General features: G+C 45.9%; 1 protein-coding gene across 24 annotated transcripts in view; it reads right to left on the bottom strand.

Annotated features, from left to right (window-relative positions):
• Positions 1-21,475, bottom strand: part of Ank3 (ankyrin 3) — a 484,298-nt gene that overhangs the window by 21,662 nt on the left and 441,161 nt on the right. For 9 of the 24 annotated variants that reach the window (XM_029542115.1, XM_029542116.1, XM_029542117.1 and 6 more), the window contains 6 exons: positions 13,138-19,530; positions 11,180-11,254; positions 7,834-7,965; positions 6,526-6,669; positions 3,452-4,130; positions 852-1,233 (listed from right to left, as the gene is read on the bottom strand). In XM_029542115.1, the coding sequence (XP_029397975.1) occupies positions 852-1,233; positions 3,452-4,130; positions 6,526-6,669; positions 7,834-7,965; positions 11,180-11,254; positions 13,138-19,530 (7,805 nt within the window). Of the gene's footprint in view, positions 1-851; positions 1,234-3,451; positions 4,131-6,525; positions 6,670-7,833; positions 7,966-11,179; positions 11,255-11,862; positions 19,531-21,475 lie in introns of all 24 variants that reach the window. The other 15 variants (XM_021205641.2, XM_021205642.2, XM_021205643.2 and 12 more) reach the window with 4 other exon arrangements.

Raw genomic sequence — 21,475 nt, 5'->3', positions numbered from 1 at the left:
CTTCTGAGTGCCTGAGCGGCTTTTTTTTTTTTTTTTTTTTTGTGTGTGTACTTGAAGCATTGTTTTATAAAGTATTTTGCCCTCTCCAAATGCTGGTCTTAAGTGAACTAGGCGTGTCTCAGGGCACGCCGCAAGAGCTTGCGCGTCAATGACAGAGGTCTGAGTTGACTGCATAGCTGACAGAAAGTCAGAAGCATAAAGACAACACTGAAAAACCAGAAGGCAGTAGGAAAGCCGGGTGTGCTGGTGCTAGCACCGAAGAGGCAGGCAGACCTCTCGAGTTTGAGGCCAGCCTGGTCTAACGTCTCAAAACAATAAAACAAAAGAATGAAGAAAAAAATCTATTGGATTTTATCAGAGGGTCTACATGCTGATGATCAACTGAGATATTAAAAAGGATGTTTTTAAATATAAGCTTCTACCTGTCGTTGAGTCCCCCTTATCCTGCGAATTGCACCTGTTCCATTTTTCAAATACGTTGAGACATCAGACCCTACAGAATAGCGAGCTAGACTGTAAAAATCACCTTTCTTCTCCCCTAAGAACAAAGACTGGGTTTGTGATCAGGGAACGCCAGAAAAACTAGTTACTTAATGTTTCTTTGTTTCTTCCGGTCCTCAGCAATGGCTGGGGATACTCTATTCCCTTGATGACAGAAGGTGGGAACCCACAGGATACACCCTCCCCTGGGCTTGCTTTCATGGCTGCCTCCAGCCCATCACTTAGTAATCATAAAGCCGACCATGGCTGCACATGATGACGAGAGCACGTTGTTTGCTTAAGTGACGTACCACAGCACGCTGTCTACGTAAATGATGTACCGTAGCACATTGTCTGCGTAAATGACATACCTTAGGCTCTGACCTGGTGGACCCCTCTTCTTCCTGGAGGTTGAGCCTGGCTTTGCCGTCAGCCGTCGTCCTGGTCATCTTTTTCATGCCGACAGGCACACAGGGTTTAGGCGCATCTTCTATGACAAGCTTGCTGGTTTCTTCCAGAGATTTCTGGTAGGCTGTGAGGGGTGACACTGGTTCCTCAGCGCGACCACATCCGTGTGTTTTTGGTTTCAGGTTCTCCTTGATGCTCTGTTTCCCTACGTCATTTTGGGATTCCGGGAAGTAGGGTTTTGCCTTTGCTTCTGGAATGACTTCCGCCGTGTGGTTTCCGTTTGCTTCGAACTTCCCAGGTTCTCCAGTGAGGTATGAGGTAATGGAATCCCGAGCCTGGTCAGAGCTGTAAAAGAGACAATTTGCGAAGTCACAAGAGCAATGTGTGGCTTCAATACCCCATGTTGCCAAACTACTTCTAAAGGCATAAAATAGGAATGAAAAAAATTGCGGATGGATTTAAAATGTGAGGATAGGCCAGCAAGGTGTTCTCAGGCACCAGGCATCCCCAAGATGTCTAGTAGATTGCCACTTTAAAAAATTGTTGGAGCTAGAGAGGTGACTCGGCACTTAAGAGCACTGGATGTTGTCTTCTAGAGGTTCTGAGTTCAAGTTCTGGCAACCATATGATGGTTTACAACCGTCTGTAACGGGATCTGATGCCCTCTGCTGGTGTGAAGGCGTACATGCAGACAGAGCAGTCACGTACATAAACATCAATAAACCTTTAAAAAAATTGTCTTTTTTCACGCATAAATTTTATACCTTCAAAAAGAAATGTGGATGGACATATAGTTCCAACTCCATGATTTCAAGGGGAAGGTTAGTGTAAAACAATATTGGGCCCTTAATTAAAAATAAACCAAAACCAGACCCAAACACTTCCTGAGAAGAAACACGAACAGAAAGGAATTCCTGAGTGGAAACTGTATTCTTGGGAATCCCAAACGGGATTCTTTGTAGTTTTCATCTGTGCAGACACCCGCCATACTTCCTTAACCATGATGCTTTTAGCGAACCTCCTTTGTCTGCTCCAGCCCTCCATTACCTTCAGTGACCAGAGAGAGGGACTTCTGTTCATTTTGGGGACTCCTTTTCCAAGTCTTTTCTTTTCTAATGACTTTTAATATATACATCTAATGTGTATGTATATATATATATATATATATATATATATATATATATATATATATATTTATTTTTTTACTAGTTTTAACACAAACCATTTGCTTCATCTTGTAGCTCACCCATCATTTTTATTAGTATGCTTACTGCACAGGAAAGGCAGCGGTCAGAGCATTATCTTTTATGTTAATATGGAGGTATGGACCTGAAGGCAGGCTTATCTTGTGTGTGAGCGAATAATCAACTACTGTAAAGAACAACACAGCACACATTTCCTACTCTGCACTGTTAATCCCTCTTCCTTCCTCCGGATGCTTTGCATCAGGAGCAGCACTGTGGGTGGCCCTCTGGAGGTCACTGTTATTTCTGAAGTCTAGGACCAGGAAGACTGGTATGTTCAAGGGCAGGGTTGAGAGAGAGACATTGAATGAGAGATATTTTTTGGCAGTTTAATAGCAATGAGCAGCTCTCCTAGGCTGATCTCTATTTCCTAATGAGCAGATATAAGCTTCGTCATCCTAGTGGGACACAGAGGTGGGGCTAATGTGCCCTTTTCCCTCTGCAGGAGGGGCTTCGGGAGCCAATAGAGTCAAGTTATTGATGCCTTCGTTTCTCGAAAGCGGTTTCCTAATCTCTATCTTGGAGTTGCAACTGGGAGAAAAAGTTGAACAGCAAAATGGAAATATGTGGTAAGGAAATACTATTCTCACTTTTGCGTCCCATTGAGGTTCCTCACCGGCGCCATTTGAAGCAGAGGTATATTTTATAGTCTGATATGTAAGGAGAGAAAATAGGACCTCTTGGTTCTAGAGGCTACCGTTTACCTCAGTCTCCGGGGATGGAAGACACTATTTTTTTGTTGGGTCTACAAACCTGCTTAAGGGAAGGAGTGTTATAGAGATTATTAAAATGATCTTCTTAGAACTTAGAAATCTATCCAAGTCACAAAGTGTCGCCCTTACAGTGGTGAGGTTCTTGACTTATTATCTGGAGCAGGGTTAAGCACAAAAAAAAAGGCCAAATGCACATTGACAGAACTACTGTAGTCATACGCCAGTGGCTCTCATGTTTCTGTGTAAAAAGCCTGTGTATATAAAAGGGGAAGAGCCCAGCAGGTGTGGCGGCACTCACTTTTAGCTCAGCACCCAGGAGGCAGAGGCAAGTGGGTCTCTGTGAGTTCAAGGCCAACCTGGTCTACAGAGCAAGTTTCAAAACAGCCAGGACAACGAAGAGAGACCCATGAATTTGGAGCATTATGGTTGAACTTAAATTCACCTTTCTCTAGGGACTATAGCACACATAACCAATCTTTATAGAGTGAGCATATTCCCAAACACGTCTCGTCATTTAGAAAATGAGTGGCTGCTAAAAAGCGCCTGCTTACAATGTAAGGGCAGAGTACCCTCTTTTCATGTGTATTTCCTGAGACACGGCCATACCTGTCATCCAGACGATCCAGTAACCCACCGGTTAGTCTTCGTGCTTGCGCTGGGGACTCTAGGCTTCCACTTGGCGTCTCGTTCTGCCAACCTGCAAGTGAAGACATTGCCAGTTCTGCTCGCTGACCACGGTTAAGCATAGCCTGCCCCGGGTCTTCTGTCATCTCCTCAGCCTCTACTTCTTCAAGTTGAATGTCCTCAAACAGAGATTTGACCTTGTCTTCTGTCACTTCCTCATCAGGACCAGATTTTCCTTTCTCCTGCTGTTCAGAGCTCATGCCTACTTTTCTAGTCTGCGGTCTCAGTGGCTCTGCCTGCCGACCATGGTTTGGGACCCCGGGCACACTCGCCCAGCACTGAGCACACTCGCTCTGACACAGGTCCTTCAACTGGCTCTCATCTACATCCAGTGGGTCAGCCGGGTCTGTTACAGTTACGGAATCGTCCATTTTGCTGTCTTCTAAAGAAGTGTCTTCTGCAGTTACCACTGGAGGTCCACCTGTTGGATGCTCTATGTTTCCCTGGGAAGGCACCAGCCCGTCACTCAGTCTACTGGGGGTCCTAAAGGGAGACTCTATGCTAGAGATATCACTAAAATGGTCATCTTGCTGGAAAGGGTTGGGTGGTGTGCAGTACAACCCCATGGGGGTCTCCAGCTCCACTTGAAAGGAAGGGTGACCTATGGAAGACAGTACATTTGGACTGACTGGAATGAGCTAGAACACATCGAACACAAACACATGGAATAACTCAAATTATATCAGGTATGACAATGTATGATGGGTTACAGAGTAATGTTTAGTTCCGTTACATGTCATTGAGTAAAACAAAATAATGGCATTCTATCGGTTTTAATACAGTAATGGAACTATGCAGAAGAAATTAATTCAATTATAAAGGTAGTTGTCATATCTAGAAGCCATGTGGCTCAGGGCTAATACAACTTTCTCATTTTAGCATGCAAAAAAAAATCTATGCTGCGGTGGATGGAACACAGCAAGCTGGAAGAAGCCATTTCTGTAATTACCTCTTGCTTAGGTTAAATACTCTACACATGAGTAACATAATCCAACTCTAATTATTACTTGTTTACATGAAATTTATGGAGGAAAGGAGGAATGAATTTACACTCTGGGGGGAAAATGATTACTAGACCTTTAGAGTTACAGTAGCATTAGCTAAATATTTTAAAAAGATGTTAGAAAGACAAGGGACTCAGAGCATTTAGGGCACCTTAATGGTGCAGCAGTGAGGGAGTCATGGTACAAAAAGAGGTACTGGTGAAGCTGGTGATGGGAAATCTCCTTAGAACCATGAAGCAAATAAAGAGGAAAAAATGGTACACAATGGACACAGGAGGAGAGTGTGAGGGAAGAGTGTTCAGGATTCAGAACAGGGCTATGCTAGCCTCCTCAGAAGGAGAGAAGAGAGTCCACCCTAATTCTAAGCACTACATGGCCTACGGAAGACTGCCCTTGTTCCAGCAGTGAGAAAGTCAACAGTGGTCTGGTCATGGTGAGGAAAGGAGGTTTCCCAAAAGCTCAACAAGGAGGAGAGACTTTTAAATGCAACAAGGCATGTTCTTAATTCACTGGTCCGAAATACCCAAGACTAGGCTTTTACTAGTAGTTCAAGGCCAACAGCTAGTGTTGTTAAGTTCAAGCTGCTATATATAGGCTAGTGGACATCTGTTGGCTATGCCTGCCTATAAATGAGCCTCTTGTTAAAATCGGGCTAAGATTTATAATTTGCATAAGCTTATTTTGTGTCTAACTATTCCCTGGAAAATTTAATCAAGGAACCACACAACATTAAGATACAATAACAAATAGCCATAGCAAGCTTATTTTAATGATACTCAAACTTTACAATGTTAAGAGAAAATGAACCAAGAATAACCACACTTGAGATTTTTTTTTCCCCAATAAAGAGTAGAGGAAGCTCTAACTGTAACTTGCCAGTAATTCTTAATCTACCCTATTTATCTAAAGCAAATGCATTTTCCTCAACATATATCCTCCCACCCAAGACAGGGCTCACAAGAGCATGTGTGTTCCAAGGATCCGTGGTATTAATGTTTTCTGGATTACAGATACACTTCACCTTTAGGAAATGGGCACTTCCTAAGATCCTGTCAAACTTTTCTGATGAGACACATAGAGACTTTAAAAATCTCTTGGCTCTTGTTTGTCTATGTTTGCCAGTTAAATATGGACCAGAAACATATCGCTGGCTACTCTTGTTCTTGGCAGATCTTATTTTCCATTCAACCCTCAGTGTGGGGATGGATTCCCTTTTGTGAAGTGAGTCTGGACTAGTTTCAAAAACGTGGCTGTCTTCTGTTATGTTTTTCCAGATGCTCTTCCACGGTGGGCTATTTGTTTAATGGGGGAGGGGATTGTTAAATTAAACTAAACGAAAGCTGCTCAGTGATTTCGGTGCTCACCAAATGAGAAAGAAGGCTGTCTTCTGTGAACCACGCATCAAACATTCCTCTCCATCCCAGGAATTACTGGTACAAAGAAGGCTAATGTACTGTTAAGTGACAGAGCTATCTGGGATGACAGTGGACTTCTCCAGCGCATGCCCAATTGCTTGGTCCTTGCCCCAGTTGATTCAGTATTTACCCCAACCAGCACGGAGCGCGTTGTGGCTCAACACATCACCTACTTGCTTAAAACTGGGCTCATGGTTTGATCTCACGAATGAAAAGACAGCATTTGTGTTTAGGTTAAAAGATTTAAAATTGTTTTAAATGCCAAAGCATTATGCTTTGTAGATATTAAGTTTTCTACCATCTGGGTGTGCAGAGTGCTAGAAACAACAGCGTTCCCAAAGACTATATTTTCACATTTTTTTTTCCTCTGTGTCACACACGGAGAGAGATTTCCTGAGCTTGCTCTGATAGCAGAATGCTGATCTGTAGACTTATAGCTTAACCAAGATGCCATGAAAATGGAGAATTAAGTCAAGCAAATCACAGTGCTCATTATAGCTGAGCAGTCGCCTTGTCCGACAGCGTTTTCCTGGTTTTATTGAATGATTAAGTAAATACGAACTCTAAATTCAATTACCATCAACTGGGTCATGGAAAACATTGTTTTCATCTGCAAAGCTTCTGGTGCCTGAAATATTCCCATAATCAAATATTGGTCCTTCCAGGAGAGTCACTATGTCTATTCGGTTAATCTTCGTTAAGACTGAAGTTAAGGCATCAGCTGAAGAGGAGGAAAAAGAAAAAAAGAGGTTGAGCAACCCAGTGACACTATTGCCTTCAAATTATCCCAGCATCCACCCAAACCACGCCTTCTGCAGCTGCGCTAGCATTCCAGCCCCACCCCTACCACTGCTCGCTGCTCGGCCTGGCCTGATCTATTCACAGAGCACCCACTACAGTGGCTGCCCCAGGGAACCAGGGAAGAATCCCAACTTGAAAGCTGTCTGTGGAGGTCCCAGCATTCATCCCGCCGTGACAAGGTGGATGGTCTTCAAACACCTGGACTCCTTTAGGAGCTCTAATAAGGCATCATGTTCCGTTGACTCTCAAGATGTCCATGTCTCATCCTTATATCCGTGCTGAACAGTTTAATAAGCTACCGAGGTCAGGCTGATGAGGCAAAGCCACAGTAATTGACCCCACAGTGTGACCACACAGTTCGAGGGCTGGATGCCTCAAACCCATCTCTACCACCTACCCAAACCCAGTTATATAGCAAAGGCTTCTCCACTGCCCCAAGCCAAGCTCGGTACAACTGGCTAGTTCCCCTAATTGTGCCCCATCCTCTGTACCCAACTGTATCCTTCTACATCTGCCCCTGGGTAGAGCAGTAATTTCAAACCATTTCTGATGACCATCCCATGACATAAGAGTTAGTACTATTTTTTCCTCCACTCTTAGAAGATATGGGAAGAGGATCACACAAAATGTAAATTATTTTCTGCCATTTGCTTTCCAGAAAGCTTAAGCACAGGACACTGGGACACCAGCACTTACTACTCAAGCTTGCCACTCTAGGGCAGTGGTTCTCAACCTTCCCAGACTGAGCCCCTTCAATTCTGTTCCTCAAGGAGTGTTGACCCCCAAAACCAATTATTTCTGTAGCTACTTCATAACTAATTCTGCTACTGTCATGAATTAGCATGATGTAAACATTTGCGTTTTTTGGTTGCCTTGGTGACCACTGTGAAATGGGCTTTGACTCCATTTGGGTTGCGACCCACAGGCTGAGAACCACTGCTCTAGACACTTGGCTAATTCCTCCCTTGCTGCTACATAAAGTTACAGGACACAGACAATTCCAAAATGGGCCTAACAGTGGATTTCTCTAAGATATTGACCCTGTGTGGCTTTGAAAAATGAAAATAAATAATTGAGAGCGTACTTGTGGCATTCTTTCCATCTCTGGTCACCCACTTTTTTAATAACATGAAGCTCTGAGAAATTAAAGAATTGGGATTTTCCACACGTATTTGGTTGATTTCATCCACTGAAAAATTCAGTTCCCTTGCCAGCTCTGTAAAAAGAGAGAGAGAGTTAGAAGGGGCACATTTTACTTTGCATGTAGTTCATCAAAGTCATATTCCTAACACCTCCCCTGCCCCCCAAAGCCCTCAGTGAGCACTGGGCATTGCCCTGTGGTAGTTGGTTTTACAGGCAGGTTGTGACAAGAGTCTCCTCAGAGAATTACTTACAATCAAATTTCCATTAGAAACCATTTTTAAAGATTCTTGGGGTTTACAGAGAGGACGCTGCTGGTGTTTGTTGATTCGGCCCAAATTCTCTGCAGACTGAACACCTGCCCATGAGGTGGGGGAGGGGCATGCCACTTCTGAGCACACACTGAGACAGCAGGCGGGTGGCTCCAAGTAGCTCTACTAAATGCACGGCTTACTCATTTGCTATTCCAGTGGCTACATTCATGCTCTCAGGTCAAGAGATGACTCTGGGGGTTGGCGGGGGTGTGGAGGGGAAAAATCACACACTCGCTCTGTAGCCATTTGTGTGGGGGAAACCAAAAACCAAAAACCTTGCACGTAAAGAGAAAGATGAACTTAATGTGGGCCCTCAAGATGGCTTAGCTGGTGAAAGACTCCTTCCGTCAAGCCTGATTGTCTGAGCTCGTTCCCTAGAACCTGCATAGTAGAAGGACTGAACACAGTATGAATGGAGGGAGACTTGGGGAAAGGAGACATCTTTTCAGCGTTTACCTCTTTAGAATACAGTTAGTACCAAGCATGTATTACCTTCCTGACTGTAAGAAACATGAAGAAACGCTTCCACGGAAAGTAACTGGCCAAGATCTAGTCCTGTCCAACATTTCCGACAGCTCAGCAAAATGCATTCAGAAATCCTAAAAGTCCCTGTGTTTGGATGAGGTGGTGCACGGGGGGGGGGGGGGGGGGAATCAAGTGATTTGCACACACCGGTGTCTCCTGGAGACTAGTACTGCTGCTAACTTGACAAGCGTCCCCTGGTTAAACGAAAGGAGGAAGTCTGCTGACGTGAAGTTGAGGTTTTAAGCTCTCTGTGATCATGGCGGACGGTTAGAGATCCCGGCTCTCCGCAGCACAACACTTAGCTCGGCACATGTGTGCACAGGCCCTTTCTTTTATAATCCATTTAATAACAGCAGAAGCTTAACTCCATGTTGTGAATCTTAAGCACAGTAGTTATCACATGTCTAAATTTGCTATTTATCCATCAGAACCAAGATCAGAGGGTATTATAATTTTATATAAAAAAAAAACTACAAAATATGTATTAGTTGCAAACAGATCTGAAGATTATTTTAATGATCAGAGCTTACTAACGATGGTTTCAAGAGACATGTTTACGTTTTGTTTGATTAGATGTTGTAGTTTTTCTAATAGTCTTCACTGATCATACAGTGGTTCTAATTGAAGAAGAAAATTCTAATTTTAATTCCTCCTTCCATTTCCTTAAGAACAAACATTATTTATTGCTTGGAAGACCGAAGAATATTGATTTTGAGATTCAGAGCAGGAGGATCTGTCTATTTTTAATTTAATTTTATGTGCATTGGTTTGAGGGTGTTAGATCTCCTGGAACTGAAGTTACAGACAGTTGTGAGCTGTCAAGTGTGTGCTGGGGATTGAACCAGGGTCCACTTAACCACCGAGCCATCTCTTCATACCCAGGAAGACCTGATTTTATTTCTTCTTTTCTAGTCTTGCCAGGCCACTGAGCTCTGTCCCTAGCTCATCTGGGTCCTATTGTGTCACAATGCCAAAAAATTAAGGACTGTCCTGTTAGATGAAGGAAAATCTAGTAGGTAGTCAGTAATAAGGCAAAAATCAGCTCAAAGAATGTGGATTTTCAGGTGAATGACCCATGTTAAACCAGAGTTGTTGTGAATATGGACTTTGTAGGGAAATATTTACACATGCAAACCACTACTAACTCCCATCAGCCTTCAGGGGACCACTCAGACATCTGACATACCAGAGTTCCAGGAAGGCCCTGCCCATTAGCAGCTCAGCTAGAGCAAAGACTAAGGAAGGCTTGGTGATGAGAGAGAGAGAAAGAGAGAGAGAGAGAGAGAGAGAGAGAGAGAGAGAGAGAGAGATTGATTGTGTGTGTGTGTTTTGAGGCAAATAAAGGAAAAATATGGTGAAGCTGTCTCTTATGGCCTGGTTAACAGCTGATAATGGTATAGCATGAGAACAGATGCAGTAGCTCATCATATATATATGCACATGTATACATGTATATATATAATGACTTTGGAGACATGATATTAATCATTTTTAAAAGCTTAGTTATGTATGGTCTGTAGTCATAAAAGAAATCAAGCATTTGTTCCAGTATATTTTCAGAGGAGTGTTCTAAGATCTTTCATTGTGTGTTTAAAAAGTATATTCGGTCTAGGAAACTTCAAATTTCTTGTGGATTGAGTCAGGATTTGAGGATCTTGTTAGGATTGATACTACAAAGCTTAATTGCTTGGTAGATCCAGCCCCACATTTGACTTCACTGATGTGAAACAAGGCTAGATACTTCCTTTCCATCACCCCAACTGTAAATGGTTTCACAGAACTCAGGAACCTTTGCGAATCGCCATCTATTTCATTTACTTACCTCTTTTTCCAAAAATTAACTTATAATCAAAGCTTTCATTTCTTTGTTTCCTTGTTCATAGAAGTATCAAAAATAACGTTTGCTCTCTGTTATCAAAGTAAGACAGGGTTTTCCTTTTAAACAAATCCTGAGGCATAACAGTAAGTTCACTTAAAAGCATCAGTCCACTAAAGGCCTAGTGCCTGGGTAGATACCATCATCTAGGGAAACCAGGTAATGTGTCTACAAATGGCTAGACCAGGGCAGGGGGTAATCAAGCCATTGGCTAAGAGTGCAGTTTTAACAACGGAACATCCTAATTATGTAGTCTTAGCTGGGCTTTCTTTTATGCTCCAAAGGCATGTGCCCTCAAATACAAGACTATTCTTTTATGGAAATGGCCCCATGAAGAAAGGGTTTAAAATAAAATAAGATGTAACTTTATATCTTCTTATTGTATCTATACAGAAAACATTATATGAGTGTACAGTTGCTATCAGGAATCATCAGGTGGGTAGAATTCTGGATAAAGCTTTACTCTTTGCTTGTGTTGTACAGTTTACAGATGGACACAATGGTTTTTTTGTAGGTGTTGAAGACAAGGGCATCGGGGGAGGGTACCTGCTTCATTCAGGAGCATACAGACTTACCTGTCCAACTAAGTCCCAGGTGATCGGCTACTATTGCCATCCTGATATCCGTCCGCTCACAAGGACTCTGTGGACCTACGATTTACAATTTCTCAATTAAAACAAATCGCCAGGTAAGACACGCCAGTGGAAAATTGCTTTTCGCGGTACTCGGATCTTACAGAGACTGACATTACTAATGCTGTGTACTCAGATGTGTCCTAGTCACCTACGCAAGGAACTCGTCTGTCACCCGCCTCAGGCCGAATGCCAGATTACATGGATGCTCGGAATGTAATGAGATCGAACATGCTGGCGAGCCTGCCACCTTGCCACGGGTCACAGAGTCACGCGTGGGCGGCGGCCACTACAATGGAATCTGACAGTCTGTGCCTTGGCTCTGACAGAGTCACACCCAGGAGCACAAGAGGAAAGAAAACTGTTCCCATCTCGGATGACTCCATGTAAGCATGCTTCCCTAGCTCTCTACCGTGTAGCTGGATTAAGAGAGGAGAGGAGAGGGTCTAGGACAGCACACACAGATGACGATGACAGAATGAGAAGCTACGGTTCAACCACTCCACAAGCAAGTCACGACAGGTCATGCACTAGGGTCTACGAGTCGGAAAGTGTTTACGGACTATGCTGTTTCTCCAGGTTGTGAGCAAAGAGAGCTCAAGAAACCTGTCTGCCTTCGTTCTCACCAGTCCTCCTACTGCCGGCCTTTCCTCTCTTTGATTTTAAGGGCGGTGCCTCTGTTTTCTTATTTCTAGCAGACTTCGTGGTAACTGAAGGCTGGCCGCCCCGGGAAGTCTCGGACAACGACGTGTTCCTTGAGGTACTTTCTTCCTCATCAGACAACTCCGATTGCATCTTTTTGTCTTCATCAGCGAGGCGGTCCACAAGTTTTAGGGTCTCGCCACTACTTCCCTTAAAATATTCAATGGGACGTTTACATACCTCCTTAAGCTGACTTTCTGTAACTTTAGCGGTGGTGGTGGTGGTGGTGGTGGTGGTAGTGGTGGTGGTGGTGTTGGTGACGGTGACACGGGTGGATCTTACCTTTACTGGCAACTTGGATGGAGGCTGTTTGGCCTTGCCTTTCTCTGGCTGCCCTCGCTTTTGTGTGGCGCATGCTTTTCTGACTGAAACTAGGTTCTCCCTGTGTGTATTTTTGACTGGAATTCGGGACTTGGCATCTAAACATGAAGAAGTAGGAAGGGCTTTGTGTTTCTCATATTGACCAACCTGCCTCGGTTTACCTGTTTTACTGTCTGGTTTATGGTTTGGCGGGATGACATCTTTTGGTGCGGTGGCCTTTATGGGAAGCTTGGATTTCCGCCTAACCCCTATCGGCTCCTTCCGAGAATCTCTGCTTGAGTGTCCTTGAGACCCTGGACTCTTTCCTGAGCCTTTTACTGGATTAGCTTTCTCTGTGGTGCAAGTGGATGCAGCGCGTCCTGTCAGAACTACGTGCCTTGTGCTGTTATCTGTCTGCATAGTGGAAGCATCCAGATTATTGTTGTTATTAAAGTTATCTTTTTGAAAATCGTGTTTCTCTTGGGGCCTAATGCCCACCTGGCTATGGGGTGTGCTTGAGATCTCTTTCACGATTTCGTTTTCTAGCCCCTGACAACTGGTCACCACAGCCTCTGTCTTATCTGTCACTTCTCCAGAGCCTTCTTTCTTCATGGTCATGGTAGATGCAGAAATTCCCATTTTTATAGGCGTGCGGGACTTGGGGTCAACTTTTGAGGTGTTAGTGGCAGCTGCCGACTTCTCCAGAGAGCCACCACAGGCTGTGCCTTCCTGACACTCTCCGTTGCTCGGGATGCTGGGGTTGGGGTCGACTGAAGGTGCCTCTACATCTCTCTCTAGATTGGTGTCTACCGAGGTGTCCCCTGACTGTGGCTGTGGGGTATCAGTGACCATATCCCCTTCCCCCTGGGCCCCTGACTTCCCTTCAGGAGTATGCTCACCAATCTGGAAAAATTGGAGCCTCTCTTCCACAAAATCTCTCTTGCTCATGTCAATTGCACCACTGCGAGTCATCTCAAACATTTTCCCTTCATGAAATGGGAAGGGGTTAGGTTCACTAGTTGGGGTACTTTCGTCAGTTGGTGTTCTGGCTGGCGTTGTGTCAGGGGTGGTTGCCGGCGAGCGGTCGTCCACCGCCAGACCAAATGGCTTAGTGTCATCTTCCCGAGATTTACCATCAAACACTTCATTGTCCCCTCGGTTATTGGGCCAAGGGTCAAAGTCGAGACCTTTGGTCGCCACTGTTTTAAAAGGAGTGGCGAATTCTTCATCAACTTTGTAACTGAAATAAGTATCAGGGAGCACTGATCTGTCCGGGTGTCTGCCTTCCAGGGTGAAAAACTGGGCCCCCGACTTGGGATCGGCCTTCTCTGGGGTTCTGTCGGATGATGGGCTTTTTGAAGGTGATGGTTTCTCTTCGTCCAGCCCCACTTTCCCCTCCTCCTCCTCAATAACTTCCAGTTTGCTCTGACTGAAAGAGCGGTCAGCCGGCTTCAGAATGCCCTCTGTCCACACATCCTTCTTGGTGTCTATGGTCTGACTCGGGAGTTTAGAGTCACTCTCTGTTAGGCCATCATCCTCGTCCTGTAGGTCATAGCCATCCAGAGAGTCTATCTCTGTGGCATCCGTGTCGTGAGAAAACTCGGCCGTGGTCGCGATGGAACACTCTGTGACGGACTGGTCGTTGTTTCCATTTTGAGCTGTTTCGTTCTGAGGGGAGTCAAGGCCAGATTCGCCCTCTCTCCCATTACCATCTGCCTCTTTCTGGTTGGAAGCCTTTGTGGCGGCAGTTTTGGACTTCGCCTTGTCTTTCTGCCCTTCGTCAACTTCCTTCAACTTGAAGGTATATTTTTTAACTGGGACTGGTTGGTACAAGGACTCGTCATCGCTGGAGTCACTAGCCTCAGCGCTGGGAGGGACTGGCGATGGAGGCTGCACTCGGATGACTGGCTCGGCCAACTGGTACTTGTCGGACTCGTCCTGAAGGCTGACCTCCATCATGTCAACCTCCCTTTCGGGGAGATACTGATGTTTCTTATCTGATTCCATCTGGTCAGCATCCAGTGGGGGAGGAGGGGGGAACTCAATATAGGCAACTCGGTTACATTTGGGTCTTTGGATAGAGTCTTTGCTCATGTCACGATCTGTTTCCTTCTCCACGGTCACCTGCCTTAGCGGGGCTGATTTGGGCTCCTCCTCCTCCGACTCCTCGGAAACCTCGGGAATCGGGCTGGGTTGTCCTGGTATAAAAGCTATGAGTGAGTCTGGCGTCTTAGATGTGAACTCGTAACTCACTTCCTCTGAACTGGGAGTTTCCGGGGTCAAAGGGCTCTTCCCAGAGCTGTCTAGAAAGGACACTTGTTCTAGAGTATCATCTTCTGGACTGCCCTGGGGAGAAGGAGGCTGCTTTTGCTGTCTAGCTGTATAGAAGGTCCCCCTGGCTTCCTGCACCGTCTTACACTCCTGACTGATGATCTTTTTTACACCTCCTGGTTGGAGCTCCTTTTCGTACTGTTTCCCCACTTGCACGAAGCTGACATAGACAGGTAAGGTTTTGATCTCTTTCCCCCCCTCTGTCTTCTCCAACCCATCCACGGAACCATGGTCGAACACATCGCTAGAGGGAGAGTCCTTCCCTGGGCTAAACTCTAACGAGTCAGGAGATTTGGTGGGAGAGGTCTCGGTTTCATCAAGAGCTAGGTAACTCTGCTGTTTGGAAACTTTGCTGATCTCAGAATAGGTAACTCTTTCATCGTCTACGGAGTTAAAGTGCTGGCTCGCAACTACCCCTTCGCTCATACTCGGCCGGGACACTCTTGGGGATAGTTCTTGTTTTGGAAATGTTGTCTGCTCACAAAACCCATCGGGGATGTTTGACGACAGCATCCTCCTCTCATCTGTGACCCTGATGGGAATGTGAGATGCTAGCGAGCTCTCGCTTCTCCTGGGGGGATGGTCGCGAGCGCTGCTGGGAGGGTCCCCTTCTTTAACAATGTACTCCCTGTATAACACTTTCTTGGAGGGAGATTTTACACTCATTTCCTTAATTTCTGAGAGAGAGCCGTTCGTTAACATTTTGTGTTCTCTCTCAGTCACATACATAAATTCACTCTTTGGGTCACCGTTCTCGCTATCGTCAGGGCGACCAGCATGATTCTCTCTTATATCGTGAACAAGCACATGGGAGAGTTGTTCTTTCTGGGCCTTAGTGTTATTGGCCCCAGAACTTTCCCATGTTCTAAAGACCTTTCTGTCCCACGGTCCCTTGGTCTCTAGATCTGATGTTATGGGGCAGGCTGAGTCTTCAACCTGTTGCTCAGGAAAAAAGTCAGGCATTGCCTTACTTAACATTTCAGTTCTGTGGCTTTTGCCATCACCGGAGCCAGATTTGCCTGCCCCGATCTCATTGCTCTGGGCATGCTCGGCTTTGAGTACCGTAGCATCAGTTTGCACCAGCACTCCTTCCTCTATGGGATCTACAGCCTTCCCCTGTTTTTCTCTGGAAAAACCTGGGTGCGTGGGCAGCTTGGTTTCTTGAGTTTTCTTAACCGGGATCCGGGATGGCCCGTCCAGATTTTTCTCCTCGTGAGGTGGATCCTTACTTTTGGCACGTGCCCCTTGTTCGAATTTTAATCTAATGGAACTGAGTTTAGATTGTTTGAGCTGAAATCCAGACTGGGGTCCTTCTTGTCCCCTGCTCTGAGCAACGACAGTTCTTTTGGCTTCCTCTGGAAGCTGGCCATCCTCGCTCTGTTGGGTAGGGACCCTCTTCTCCGGGCTGTTGGACCTACTGGGTGCCTTCCTGTCCTCAGCTTGAGGGATACCTTGTCCATCCGGGCCACGCTGCCTGGCCTTAACCCATTCATCGTTGGATGCCAACAGCTCCGTTAACACTTTCTCAGGGCTACTGCTGGTAGAACTTTGGGAGGAGTATTCCTTGCCGTTTTTGGGGCGTGGCTTTTTCTCCGGGGACTGCAGTTCATCGTTTAGCTTCTCCGTTTTGTCACGAAAAAACTGTGACACTTCAGTCAACTTCTCTTCCGCCTCCTTCACGGTCCTGTCCACCCTATCTTCATACATCAGCTTCTCTCTACCTCTGTCTAGTCTGTCCTCAGACAAATGCATCCACATGGCATGCTTGGGACCACTGACATTGCCAGAGTAGTGCAACACTGTCAGTTTCTCAAAATGCTCATCTTTAGACACTCTCCCTAGCCCATTTTCAGACACATCTTTATAGATTTTGGAGAGGATTTCTTTTGGGGGGGCAGTGGCTACTTTTTCTCTGGATCGCTTATCAGACCCCTGTAACTCTGAGCTAGGGGGTCCTGCATGGTCTGTCACCGACTCCTCGGTATCAGAGTGAGACACATCTAGCTTTTCTGAGAGAAGCATTTTCTCAGCAAACCTGTAAGACTCCCCTCTTAGGTCTGACAACTCATCGTCATGATACTCTACGGAGTGCTGACTCAAAAGCTTCAGTGTTTTATAAGAGTCATCGGACAGGAGCTGTGCGGAACTAGGGCGGCTATCTTCTTCTTGGGACCCTGGAGTGTTTACTCTGGAAGATTCCAGATAAGAAGGCAAGGACTCTTCAGCTGCAAGCTCCTCTTCTTCTTGCTGACCCTGCTCCTCAGGGCAGGGGAAAGCATCGTGTTTCTCTGGCAGAAAATCTCTTAAGTTAATGTTTCCCCGGGATAAGTCTTTCTGATACACAGACACTTCCTTCTCGGGATGCTTTTTGGTCTCTCTAATAATGACTTCAGTGGGTTCGGCTTGGTTACCTTTTTCGATGTGCACTTCTATAATGCGCTCCAGTTTGGGTTTCATTTGGCTGTCCTTCTCTGCGTGCTGGGCTGAGGTCTCAGCAGCAGACTTGGCAACATCCGGAGACATGGCCGACTTGTGTTCAAACAGCCCTGCCAGCTCTTTGGAAGGGTCTCGCCCGGACTGAAAGGCCTTCATGATGTCGTGGACTGACATGGTCTCCTCAATCCTTTCGGAGGCGCACTCGCCGCCAGGAGGGGAGTGATACACCATCCTGGTAGTCGTGGTGATGTGAGTCTCTTCTTTGACACGCATGCCTTTGCTTAAAACCCGACTGTGGTCCTCTTCCTCGCTACTGGCTTTCATCTGAAAAGCTTTTACTTTTTCCTTAATGCTAGAGGTGGTAGGCTTTGGTTCCAACTCCATAAATGTAGGGGAAGGCTTGGGAGACACGGGGTCCTCTGGCTGGGACTGGGGGATCTCCCCAGTGGAGGGCTCATAGCTCCTGATCACATGGACCACTTCAGTTCTTGTCTCTGTGATGACAGGGGGGATGGGGACTTCGTGAAATAGGGGCTTAGGGCCGGTGCTCTCAGCACTTTGTGGGGCTGAAGGTGTTTTCTCACTCCGGGTTTCAAAGCCACTGTCAGACAAGGGACTTTTATCTTGGTCATGCTGAGAAAAGTCATCGGGAGACTCTAGGATGGCATCTGTTCCAAAAAAAGAGTCAGCCATCTTGCACAGTTCCTTCTCAGAAGTGGAAGGCCTCATGGAGGCCGGTGGCATTTTGAGTTTATGCTCCTGCAGGGCCATGGCTGGCTTTAAGATCCTCTTCTGTCTCTCCTCTCCATCCTTCTTAGCCTCCTCAAACTTGTACTTTAAGTTGGTCAGTGAGCTGCTCCCAATGTCATTGGTCAGGTAGTCTATGACTCTAGTGAGGTTGGCCTTCCCGTGCACTCTCTCGGGCAGGGACTGGGTGTGACTGGCTGCAGCCTGCCTGGCTTCTCGTATTTCCTCAGAACTAAATTCTGTCCAGTCGTCCTCTGGAGAGTGTCCTTTGTCACTCTTTGGGGACTTGGGTGGCCCTTTGCTCTCGACACACACGTCCTTTTTGAGTATCTCGCTGACTTTGACTAAGTCTTCCTTCACTTTCTCAACGATTTTGAAAGGTTCTTCATCGTCTATCCTTCCTTCTCTGGGGAGGTCGGGTTGGAATGGCTTCTCCTCAGGCACGTCCGTCTGCAGTATGGCCGTCATCCTCATGAGATCCTCCTTCATCTCGGCCACATCCTTTAAGATCTCCTGGCTGGAAGATAAAGATGACGGTACTGATGGCTTAAGGGCCGAGGACGCCAGGAACAGAGACGACTTGACTGGAGATGAAGTTCGATTGAAATGGGGCTGCGGGCGCGTCTCTGTGGTCAATGTCTTAATGGGTGACAGCAAAGCCGCTGCTGACTTGGTGAGCGAGTTAGAGTCTGGGAGTTTCTTCAGTGCTGGTTCTGGCAAAACATTGACTACCGAGTATACTGGCACTGTGATTATTGATGAGGTTACGGATGAGGTAGTAGCAGCTATGGAAGACCCGAGGGAGGTGTACAGTGCACTTGCAGAGGGAGTTCTAAGGGACTGGAAAGCCGAGGGGGCTGCAGAAACATATGACCTGAGTGGGGAAAAGGGCATGGCTGTTGTGGTAGAGAGCGCTTTCTCCACCGTGTCAGAGGCTGCGCTCACCACCGAGCTCACAGCATTTGTGGCTGTAGAAATTTTGTCCTGTAACGTGGCAGTGGCTTTGCATCCGTTAATTAAAGCTGAAGATGAAGGGTACTTCAGAGGAGAAACAGACCCATTGACTAGTGCTACCTCTGCATGTCCAGACATCTGCTTTAAGGGGGAGGAGAGAGACGATGCCATCGTAGCTTTAGCTGTTGAGATGACATCAGCTGCAGACTTGGTCGGAGACACCACTGACTTTAAAGGGGAAGAGACCAGGGGTGTCGCTGATGTGATAATGGACTTAAATGGCAAGCTTGAGGAATACATAGTGATGTTTGATTTGGGGGAGGCAGGGGGTGTCATGGTGATGGAGGACCTCTCCAACAGAGACCCTGCGGTTGTCACAGGAGAAGTTCGAGAGGAGAAAGTTGAGTTGGGAGTCAGCCCCTTTATGGGTGTGGCCTCTGTGATGGTAGGAACCCTCCCAAGGGTACCAGAGGCAACCTGGGGATTGTACGGAGATGGCGACACCACCGTTTTTATTGGCGAAGAAACTGTCCGGAAAGATCTAATAGGAGACGCCACATCGCTAATGGATTTGACTGAAGATGTAGTTGAGGCGCCTAACGTGGATTTGATCGGAGACGGCGTCGAGACAGACCATATGGATTTTAACGGAGAAGCTGACGGCGTGTTAGAGGGAGAGCTGGATAAGGAGCCTGACTTGGCCGGCCCGGGCACTGTGATTGGAGCCGTGGTCCAGGACTGGTATGGTCTTGTAGAAAAGAATGGCTTGTGTGAGTAAGTGCTGGGGAGGGATCTTGCTGTTCCTGAACTCCGTTCAACTGTTTCTTAAATTTTTAAAATGAAAATCAAACACAAAAATAAATAAACAAAAATCAACAAAAATGGTTGAGAAACAGAGAGACCAGAGAAAAAAAATTGGTCAGTAAACTTTGAAATATTGCAGAAGCAAGTACAGTCGTTTGCATGATTTGGGATGGGGGAGGCAAAATAAGAAAAAAAATGATTTTTGAGCGAAAGAGGAAAAAAAAATATGGAGGAACATGAGGGGTCTGATGACGAGGTAAAAGAAGAACTGGGGGAGTGGAATGAGACACAGGGAGGACACGGAGCAGCCAAACGGGCCAATGATGCAAAGGAGGAACACGGGCCAAGTGCAGACAGACAGAAGGGGAACGGTGGAAAAAACGCCTCCTTACATCCTATTGACTTTCTCGTGTGCTGGGTTAGCAATAGCAGCAAGCGTTCTGTTTTGCCTGTTCACGTACATATGTCTGCTTTGTGCAACCACAGGGAGTGTCTCAAGACTCTCGAATGTCCCCTCTGCTACGGCTCGTCCACCATCGATTGCACCTCGTTAGAACCATTTCAGTATGTGAACCCACACGCTAAATATTCGAAACTTGGTTTGGTTTTGGTTTGTTTTGGTTTAGTTTCCCTTTCCAGAAAAAAAAAAAAAAAAAAGAAACCACTCAAGCTTAATCATGCAGAGTTCCAAGGTAACTGGTAAGAGACAGGCAACTGGTGTGCAAACCGTGAAGCCACTGGAATTTTAAAATCTGTTTCTTCCATGCACAACGCGGTATTGTTTTCACACCCGTTAAAAAAAGCCAATAAGAGCAAGAAACTGTCTGAGTCAGAGCTGTCAACCACAAACTTAAAACAATGAAAAAGGAATGTTTGCATTGATTCTCTTCCATGCAGTATATTCCTTTTGATGGGGGGGGGGGTAGGGGGAAAGAAAATGTGGTATGAAATGATATTTAAAATGCATGTGTACGTACACACAAAAAGTGGGGGAAGAGGGGCAGAAAGAAAAACAGAAAATACGGTTCATGGTTACCAGAGCAAGCAAAGCAACTGAAAACATCTGATCATGCGCGGTTCATCGTGGCAAACAAGCCAGGAAGGTAACACAGTTTAAAGCAGTATTGTTATGCACGGTATATAGAGTGTCTGGAAATACTTTTTCTAGAACAATTGGAAGGAAGAGTACACTTTTTCCATGAGTTGTGAAGTCTTGGCACCTTTTGAGATTTTAGGCAACGGTGTGATACATTATTAAATAGATCTACAGAAGAATCTGTGTCTGGGGCTTGCTCCATTATAAGGAGGACACGATTTATATCTTTACCCCCATAGTATGGTTGACTCTCAAAAGGTATCATGGCGGGGGGGGGGGAAATCTAAAAAAAGCATAAATATTTTTTTTTGAAGACCCCCATATATCAAGTACCTACAGTGCCCTAAGACACAAACATAACATGTTTACCAAATCCAAAGGAACCAGTTCTGGTGCCGCTCTAGAATATTCATAAAACTCATTTCGAATTCATAATCACACATTCATAAACATGCAATAGCTGCAAGGAAAAATGGGCCTGATGATACCAACACATACCAACATTCTTCCCACAACAGGCCAGAAACCCACACACGGGGTGGGCACACACAGGGCACTATACATGCAAGCCTAGCCATCGCTACTTCCGTAAATAAAGCCAATCATTGCGGTTACGGGTTCACAATGCCTGCCAAGGGCTAACAAATGTCCCACGCCAGAGATTAGTACAGTCTTGTTCCAAAAAAGGCAACAGTTTATGGTGACAGCGGGGTGTGCCGAGGGCATGAGAACCTCCTCCATCCCTTACTAAAGCAGAAGAGCTAAGGGGACCTTAAATGGTCTTCAGAGGGATCTAGCATCCTCTTATGGCCTTTACAATACCTGCACTCAGGTTATTGAATGGAAGGAATCACCAAGCCACAGGCCTA

This window comes from Mus pahari, chromosome 9, assembly GCF_900095145.1.
Source record: "Mus pahari chromosome 9, PAHARI_EIJ_v1.1, whole genome shotgun sequence".
In the NCBI taxonomy this organism is placed as follows: domain Eukaryota; kingdom Metazoa; phylum Chordata; class Mammalia; order Rodentia; family Muridae; genus Mus; species Mus pahari.
The sequence above is the reverse complement of the archived record's forward strand: the minus strand, read 5'-3'. Positions and strand labels throughout refer to the sequence as shown.